The sequence below is a fragment of the Centroberyx affinis genome, unplaced genomic scaffold (genome assembly GCF_046629955.1).
Source record: "Centroberyx affinis isolate AG114_WGS23_722 - 3 ecotype Tasmania unplaced genomic scaffold, CSIRO-AGI_Caff_v1 ptg003635l_1, whole genome shotgun sequence".
Lineage (NCBI taxonomy): Eukaryota > Metazoa > Chordata > Actinopteri > Beryciformes > Berycidae > Centroberyx > Centroberyx affinis.
In genome coordinates, this window is record NW_027281544.1 from 180302 (window position 1) to 190117 (window position 9816).

At 39.0% G+C, this 9816-nt stretch overlaps 1 protein-coding gene across 1 annotated transcript; it reads right to left on the bottom strand.

Moving 5' to 3' along the window:
* Positions 1-1067: 1067 nt before the first annotated feature.
* Positions 1068-4747, bottom strand: LOC139661859 (uncharacterized). Its single transcript, XM_071540424.1, has 7 exons — positions 4736-4747; positions 4571-4604; positions 4431-4460; positions 3685-3849; positions 2458-2574; positions 2118-2295; positions 1068-1167 (listed from the first exon to the last, which is right to left on the bottom strand). Exons 1-7 carry the CDS (start codon positions 4745-4747, stop codon positions 1068-1070), a joined length of 636 nt encoding a protein of 211 aa, XP_071396525.1.
* Between the last annotated feature and the right edge of the window lie 5069 nt (positions 4748-9816).

Genomic DNA, 9816 nt, shown 5'->3' on the forward strand with positions numbered 1-9816 from the left:
AATATTGACGCAGTGCAAGCATTATCTAAACATCCTAATAACGGAATCTGTTCCCACGGCAGACGGTTGGAAAAGTTTTCTCGCCTCGTTTTACATTCTGCACTATACACTGCGGTTTCTTTTCAGCATCTATCACTGCTCATCTCCTGAGGAAATGTTGACAGTGTTGAGGTAGCAGAAATCACCTTGTATCTTTCCTGCTCCCCTCAGTGTGTACGTGTGTGTGTGTGTGTGTGTGTGTGTGTGTGTGTGTACATATACTGTACGTGCACATATACGTGTTTGTGTGTAGGCTTACATCCTGACTTTGAGGGAAATATGATAGAGATGTGATTTAGGTCGGAGAGAGGAGAGCGAGGCTGCAAGGACACTAAACCCAACCTGAAGATACCGAAGACACAAAGCTTTGCTGCTACAAAGAGAAAGGGGGAGAGAGAGAGAGAGAGAGAGAGATTGATTTACACACAAAACAAGCCAATTGTACCTATTGTAATGGTCTTTGTTAGAGTTTGTATGTGTGCATATACATATAATGTTATTCAGATGAACTTAGCTATACTGTTTCTTTTTCCCACATTCTCACATTACTATTGAATGACACTGCTGTCCAGCTCCCCCTGCTGTCAGTACATCACACCAACCTCCACCATGTGGTCGAAACACATGAATCTCTGCATTACACACCCCGCAATATAACCTTATGTAAGTCTGTAAACTTGTAAGTCAGACTTTATTTGAATACTAATGTGGTATGTTCTGAATAAACGTTGGTTGGAGCTGTTGTGAGTGGGAGTTAATGAAAAAAACATAGGATTTGCTGTTTATTAGTACTTTTAATCGCTGTTGTTGTTTCATACATGAGTCATATGACACAACAATTTCAAAGTACTTAATCATAGAAAAAGAAAAGGAAGATCAATTTTAGTTATTAATCACATATTTTCCTTTTACTATAGTATTCATCAGGGGCAATTAATCAGAAACAATAAAGAGAAGAAAATGACAGAAAGAGAATCTGCATATCGGCTTGTCTTCCACTGTGTCAGTGTCGGTGTGGAGCCGGTGGCTTAATAACTGCATGGGCATCCAAACCTAACTTTATAGTCACGGCAAACGTTTGATGCCTGGTCCGTCTTGCGGCAGACGAATCCCGTAGTTGGATTGTAGCTGAAAAATGATTCAACCCAGTTAGTAATTCAGCATGCTATTCAAAACTAAATGATTTACACTTGCAGTTCTTTCATGTTTTTTTTAGATATACAGTATATTAAAAAATCATTTCTAAAATGATACATATCCATTTCTGGGGAAGAGGGATCCCTCAAAACAAATCTTCACTTAAAACATAGATGATCTAGTCTGTAAAAGTATTGTGTCAAACAAGAACAGAAGTTACCTATTATCCATGTACTAGAATTTGTTTCAATTTTGTGATATCGATCATTTACTAGAGCAGATGTCACTTCTTTTCAAATGATGGGTATCTCATTTTGGAATCAAACTCTTCAATATCACCAATAGGAATGGATGAAAGCACACATTATTGGGAATAAAGCTGAATTGCAGTGTTTATATTTGTTTTCCCACAGCCCAAGGCCTGTTCACATTCACTGCTGTCGCCTATCGCCAGGAATGAGAGAGAAGCTTGTCCTGCGCACTGATTTGTGACAACACACTGACTGACAGCTCAATTTCAAATTAGCTGATAGAGACGGTGCACAGGTGATTGTGACAGTGGCCCGGTTGATATTCTGGGTCCGCACATACATTTTCTGATTCTGAGCTGTTATCAGAAGAATAAAATAAGCCTCGCCTAGGTGTAAAAGTTTAAGACATTACGCGCGCACTACCCAGTTTCCCCACGGGGGTCATTAAAATTTCATCTAATCTAATCTAAATGTGCATCTACAAAGTCAGTCTCCCATTCACTGTTCAAGGAGTCGCTCCAGGCAGTACATCTTGATGAAATCACAGATTAGAGTCTAGGTTCTCGGGTTTCCAGCTTTGGAAGAGAGCTGTTTGCGTTGAGAAATATTGATTGATTGAGGGATCCTTGGCTATACAAAATACCACATGTAAACTTAAATTCAGCACTATTTCACTACAAGTCAACTTACGCATATATGTTGTCCCCTGTCATGATCGCTGGGGTCATAGAAGCATCAGCGGTAACGGCCTCTATGAACAGAGGGTAAGCGCAAATGTCTCCTGGGTTCTCGGCCCTCAGGGAGCTCAAAACCTCCCAGTCTCCTGTTCCACTGGGATTGTCCCTGTCAAACCACTTGGTCCAGCACACTGCCCAGAGAGCAACAAAAGAGAAACAGGATGCCTGACGAGAAACAGCGTAACCAATACACCCTTCAAACTGAATGCTTGTGCACACAAACAATGAAACAGAAGGCCCGCAGTAAACTGGCAGCATAACAGTGTGCAGATTCGGAGTGGACTCATAGTTACCTCCTCCACCGCAGAATGGCGGGTTGCAGCTGAAGCGAACACGATAATCATGACAGGGCGTCGTCGTTTGCTCCACGTTTTTGCAGACGAATCCTGTGGTTGTGTCAGCTCTGAAAAAGGGAACAACGTGACAATTTAAGTATTGAAAGAACTGAATGGATGCGTCCGATTGATAACCACCAGAGCTGGGTCAAATAGCATTTGCTAATTCTTTTCATGGTTTGCTTTAGCCTGCTCAGGTGCTAGATGGGTGTGGCGTCCAACACAACAAATGCCTGAAAGTTTTGACAATCACAGTAATTTGATAAAGCATTTGAAAGTCTATTTAGCATACTGTTCTGTGACTGACAACCTGCCTGCCTGATGCAGTAAACCACACACACCTGGCACTACAAGCAGGTTAAAAACACTAAGAATTACTTCCAATTACTACTTGACCCTGGTATGTGTACCTCCTATACTATTTTAACAGTTCTCCAGTTGCTCATGTAGCAGGGAGACGTACCCCTTAAGATGTGTGGTTCACACCCACTAATTCAGACACACCAGGTGTTTGAATTTGTGTGTTAGTTTTTGAATTAGTGTTTGAATTACACTCCATTTGGTTTTTAAAGAGTAACTAAACCCCAAACTCAAATCTGTGTAGGGCCTGACATCTAATGGTAAAAAGTATGCTAGGTAAATATCCAATCATCCAATATGCCAATCATAATGCCATTTGCCAGGTGATGTCACCTACAACAGGTAGTGACATCACCTGGACCAAAGATCAGCTAATAGCAGATGGCTTCCTGCACATATCAGGCTGATGTACAAGCGTGGTGCGGTGGTATGTAATTATTATTTAGCAAATGTGTTTCACTTGGCAGACATTTTTAAGACTATTTTCTTAATAAATTCATCTCTTCATATCTGCTCCAGCATTTCTCTCAGACAATTAAAGAACCAGTGTTTTTAGACTCATTGGTACTAAACATGGTGTTTCCTTTGGTGAAACTCACAAGGTGGCATTCTCGGGGTTAAACCTGGTCACACTTACATTGTTATGCTAATCTGTTATCTAGTACATGGGTGAGGTGGAGCAATATAATAGAACTTGTACACACAAATTGGAAACTGTTGGCCTCACCGGGTATATAAAACTCATATTAAAGCATTAATAAAACACACAGCATACATAAATAGATCATCTTATCCTGTACTTTGTTTGGCACAATACTTACGAAACTACATTCCCTGTTGCAGCCACAGTGAGCCCAGTTGTAGTTCTGACATCGATCTGAACTGGATTACTGCAGATCTTCCCTGGGTTCTCACTGCGAAGACTGGAAAGAGTTTCCCAGTCCCCACTTCCACTGGGGTCATCTCTGTCAAACCAGTCTGTCCAGCATTCTAGACCAGTCATCCAGGTAGGAGGAATTTAGACAAGGTGCTTAGTGTAGAAGAAAGTGTTGAATGTCTGACATGTATAAATGTAAAAAGAAAAGGCATAGGCTGCTTACGCATATGGGTGGGATAGTAGCATACTGGAAAAAAAGAAACAATGGATATCAGACTTCAGCATTCAAAGTGAGCCGCTGTATGTTTTAGTTTGTTCAAAAGTGCCATTGAGTGAAATCTCTGACCTGGTTTTATTGGGCGAATTGGATATGGGAACATCATTCGACTGTCTGTTTAACAAATGAAAAACACATTTTTGCAACAATGTTAATGAGTCTTTGCAATAACCCCCTTGCAAGAAACAATCTCAAGCAACAGGAATGAGAAAGGATGTCCGTGCTGTCACAGGAAAGCCTTGCAACTTCAAAAAGTAAACTATTTATTTCTTTTAATAGAAAGCCTGATTTGAAATTGACACCCATGCAGTTGAAATTTTAACAGTGATTTTGAATGGGTTACAAGATTTTTCTGCAACTGCAAATATATATCAGATATGCAATGTGGCTTTACCAAACTACAGTGCATGGTCTTACCTGAGTTATTGGCGAGCTGCTGGTTGCTTTCTGGTTAACAAAAAGTTAATAAAAGAACAATTTGGTCACTGATGTATATTGACGATAGAATGCAGAGAAAATAGTAACTATGATCATTTCAGCTATTGAGATGAACCTACCAGCAAGCAATCCTGCAATAACGGCAATACTCAACTATTATAGAAAATGAAACACAGGATAAGAAGTATAAAGTTAGATCAATGTGCTGTATATCAATCATCAAATGCCAATATAGCACATTTATATTGAGAAATTTGAAAGTAATACAAAATGTTATACAGTACCAACTTGATCATGATTGCAGATTATCTTGGACTTTAACCCTGTGGCATGGATGCATTTAAATAAATTCAACGTGAGAACACAATATCATTTTGCACAGTGTTAAAAAGCTTTCATGAAATGAAAGAAAACAAAATTGCTTAATTTAGATGGATATTTACCATAATTCACTGTTTTAGCCAGATACTCTTTAAAGTTTCTAATTTTAAAGTTAATTTACATTTCAAAGATATCAAATCCTGATGCAGAAAATCCCTCATTCATTTATCTAATACATCAATTATAGACTAGTAGATATAAATTCATATAACTAAAAATAAGTTCACAAGAGACATTTGTAGGCAAAAACACAAGACACTCACCCACAGGTTAAAGGTGCAGTGTGCTGCTGTTTCCCCCAGTAGAGCAGGATAGTGCACTGCTGCCCTCTCTCTGTCCTAATGGGAGACTGGTCTCACCTTAAATACTTTACCAAGATCTGGAAGATGTCCATTTACTGAAAAGAGGTAAAGCATCCAGTCTTTTGGGAATCTGTGTTGCAGTACACACCCAAAGCAAAACAATTCCCCATTCAAAGATTTTGCAATTCTAGAACTTGTCCACCAGGGATATTGTTCAACAAAAGAATAGTATAGAAATTCCTAACGATTAAATGGGAAAATGACACGCAGAGGTTAGATGTCCAGTCTTATATTCCCTCTGTAATTAGCAGCAACTTTATTCCCATGTGTATTAAACACGGACATGTCCGTGCAAAGTCTCGAAACACACCCCATTTCAAGATTCTCATATTGCAGGCAAACAATTGCAGCATTTCAGCTCTTTTAAAAAGAACTGGAGAGCAAAGCGGGTCATGGAGTACGTGTTGTATTGTGAAACAGAACTGCGCACTTGGGTGGATTAGAGAAGCAGGCTTGTGGCTGGAAGGACACCAGATCAAGATCAGCCCAGATTTTGCTGGTCTGGGGAAGTAATGCTTCCACGACAGCTACTGTCAAAGTTCCCATGAGCAAGGCACTTCCCCCTCACCTGCTACTCAGCAGCCAGCAGGACAAAGGATTCTGATTGGGGAAGTTCTCAGGTCTTACTGGTTTTGTGCACTCATGTGTGTGTGCATATGTGTGTGTGTGACCCTCCCTTCCACCCGTGTCTACTCCCCCAGATTCCGTCATATCACTAATTGCCAATGACTTGTTTGCTTAAAAAAATAGTCTTTTTCATTTCCTACTCTTAGCAGCATACTAACACTTTGTAAGCAACAGCAACCCCGCTGTTGAAAAAAAGGACAAAAAAATAAGAACATTAACCACAAAACTGTGTTCACTAGGTGTGAAAATAGAAGAATTCCTCTCTAGTTTTATCCTGAGAATTTAAAAAATGTGGCAACAATGGGCTGGTTATATTCTGTCAGATGTTAGTTGTATTAACACAACAACAACAAAACGATAAAACAAAGGTGAGCCATTTTGATGGAGATACTTTTATTCACTGAATTGATTTTTTTGTTTGTTACAACAATCAGTTCAGGCACTGCATTTAAAGTTTGAGTTGAAACTGGAGTAAAATGTTAACCGTGACACAAAAGGGAAAGACTGTTCTCAGCCCCTATGGCTCCATGCTGTTTGTTAGTGTGTATTCATTTCAAAGACACTAAACCAAACTCCTGTTTCTTTGACTACATAATTTATGAAAAAGTCACTTTTTTTTTTTTTTCAACACTATGTGGTACAGTATGTAGAAGGATCAGTTCATGCAAGCCCACACTGCTGGTTTCAGAACAGGTAAAATAAGGATACATATAACTCTAGAACTTACTCTATACTCTATAATGTTACTTTTTTTAAGAATGTCTTATGGTTTTTATTGTTTTTTGCTATCTTTACTGAGACAGAAGGGAAGCTGGGGGAGAAGCAGAGTAATGGCACACATAGTAGAAAAGGTTCTGCTGGGATTCAGTCCCAGGCCAGCAGCTTACAAGGGGTTGCAGAGGCGCAGTGGTCTTACTCAGTTCATCATCTCTGGGAAGGAGCACATGTAACTCTGACTGTTCTGTTGCTGATGTTGTCACTGAGTTCAGGGTTTGCATGGGCATCCAAACCTTACTTTGTAATTACGGCAGTCCTCACCGCTCTGGTCTTTATTGCGACAGGCGAACCCCTCAGTTGGATTGTATCTAAAAAGCAAATTATTAGGATGATCAGTCAACTCTGCCTATGATTTTAAGGAAACTGAAATTTTTTTCCCACAACTTGACAAGGGCCCGGTTAAGGAAAATCAACTAAAATTCAAAACATCAGCCAATAACATTAACTAACACGAAGAAATTCTCCTTGGTATTAACGGCTGGGATCTGCTGGTTTACAGTAACACTCTCTATGTAGAGAGGAGTGTCACAGATGGCACCTGGTATTTCTTTTTTCAGGTCACTGAGAGTCTCCGAGTCTCCTGACGCAGTGGGATTGTCTCGGTTGAACCACTTGGTCCAGCACACTTGGCCAAGGAAAAACAGTTCTGTATCAACAAAACACATCAGTTTTTATGGGCCAACGGACTTAGATTTCGAAGGCTTTTAGCAATAATACCCAAAAGGCTGCACCTTGTACCTATTGCCTCAACAAAATACCCAGAGTCAAAGTAAAGAGCGTCCTCAAAGCTGTACTAAGCAAATTCTCACTTTGGCAGCAACAGATCTGTTTGAATTTTTGACACCTTAACTTTTTCAAAGTTTGAAGGACTCTGGATGACCTCTGGTCCATTTCACTCTTAACTTTTGATTCATCGCTTACTGTGCGTACCTGACATAATTCTATGCAGATAGGATAAATATGCTGCCTCTCAGGGACAGGCCCCAGTTTGTAATTAAGGATAAGACAGGTGTATTTTACAGAAAAATCTTGCCTTGCGCAGCTTTAAGGGTATTACAGCTTGAATACAATGATTACCAATGTGTAATGAGTGAATAGTTTTCTTCAAAGTATTATGCATACATCATAATAAAAAACACAAGAAGACAAGACAGATCACTAAGTAGCTCCCTGGGTACTGCAATGTTTGACAGTACAACCAATAAAGGAGTGCTTTATTGGATTCACAGCAAAGTTGGATCACGTCTTTGACCACTCAGACTGCTTGGCTGAAACTATTGTATAACATAACATTTGATGGATGCTTTCATCCAAAGCTACATCAGCTTGTACAATCCGCTGGGCAAAAGAATGAAAGCAGCTGTCATGTTAGCTCTGAAATTTAAAAAAGATAAGTCAGGTGAAAGTGACTGATAGGAAGTAGTGTATAGCACCTACATACTAATAGTACTAATAGGGTTATTTGAGGAAGCTAACAGCTTTGGTGTTTTGGACAGTTCAGGTATTTACTAGCAGGTGGGTACTAACACAGTTTCCTGATTCCCAGGTACACCAAGACTCATGTTCTTGTTGAGTTCAATCTGAACTGGTTTTGGGTAGATCTTTCCTGGGTTCTTCTCATGAAGCTCGGCAATGGTCTCCATGTCTACCATCCCAGAGGGGTTCTCAAACCAGTCGGTCCAGCACTCTAAACAAGCCATCACCATGTGACAATTTTAGAAAGAAAAGTTCTCAAAACAAGTTATTCTCACAAAATAGATAATGGCAATACTACTGGAAAATGATACTTACTGATATTAGTTGGATAATACCAGAGCTCTAGAAAGATTTAAATTGCTAATGATAGGAATGATAGGAAAAAGGAAGGGAGAGAGAGAGAAAGGGACAGCAAGATCAGTGCTTATACTAATAAACTAAAAAAGAAATAAAATCAAATCCAACGATAGTTTTGCCATAGCAACTATTGCAACAGTAATATACAGTAATGTGGTGATTCCTTAGCAATTTTCTTCAGCTTTTGAGGTAAACCCAACATTTATTGCAGCATATCCATCTATAATGATATTTTGTTATTCTGCATATACAATTATAAAATAATATTGTATAATAATAATCATAATGGAAATATTGCATTGTTTGATTTATGGAATCAAATTTTACAAGTGCACAATTAAATAAGAGGAACTTACCTTGTTCATCAACAGCACTAGGCAGCAGGTGAGTTGGTTCTGAACAACAAAGGACAACAACAACAAATCTCTTTCTACATGCTTCGTCAGTGACAAATTATAAAAAATGGTTATAAATATGAATGGACCCTTTTCATATACCAACAAGCACCGTTAGATAACAGTAACGAAGCTCAGCTGTTGGAGAAAATTGACATTTACGCATTAAACCCCACCAATTATGGCCATGCTATGAGTTCAAATTGCATGTTCTAAACTGTTTGGGCTGTCAATGAAACATACCAGCCTAATCATGGTTGCAGAAAATCTCAAACTTTGACCCTGAGGGCAAAAGACATGATTTAATACATCATCTTCTATCATAATGGTATTTAAAATTATGAGTTAGTCAATGCACAGCAGTTTTAAAGATACCTGCTCCAAGAATGAAAAAGGCTTGATTTCGCTGTTTTTGCCAAAGATGTATTGGGACGTTTCTCTCTCTCTGAATAACTGGATGGATAGTGGTCCTTAAATACCATGTGTGATGTAGCCCCCCCACCCTTTTTTTTTTTTTTTTTTACTGGGAACAAGCATGGTTAACTGTTTTTCTGTTTTGGGCGTCCACTGGGGCTAGATACAGTATGTTCTCAGTAAATATGCACTGGGACTTTATGCAACACTTCAATTGTTCCAGCCATTTCAACACAGCTAGTAATTTTCTGAAAAGTAGACAATGCTGGATGTGAATTTAGTGTGCAATGTTTCCACGACTTCTAATAACACATTTCATGGAAGAGGTAAAATGCCACATTTTATCTGAAAAAGACTATCACAAGCTGTTAAAGTAAACAATTATCGTTTATGCTTCTCACACACACATAGTTCACATACAGTAGTTCTTATATAGATGCATGTGGCTCCAGATAGAGCTAAAAACAAAACATCAATGGGTTCCCACCTCCCATTCTGCTTCTTCTGATCATCTAACATCACTAATCACCGCATTGACTTATCTGTATTTTATTTAAAATGCAGACAAGACCACAG

Excerpts from the sequence above, each read along its gene's own strand:
- LOC139661859 (XM_071540424.1), bottom strand. Across the intron at positions 2,296-2,457 it reads GCCATTCTGCGGTGGAGGAG|TGTGCTGGACCAAGTGGTTT; the intron begins GTAACTATGAGT and ends CTCTCTGGGCAG. Across the intron at positions 1,168-2,117 it reads ACAGGGGACAACATATATGC|CTACAATCCAACTACGGGAT; the intron begins GTAAGTTGACTT and ends ATCATTTTTCAG.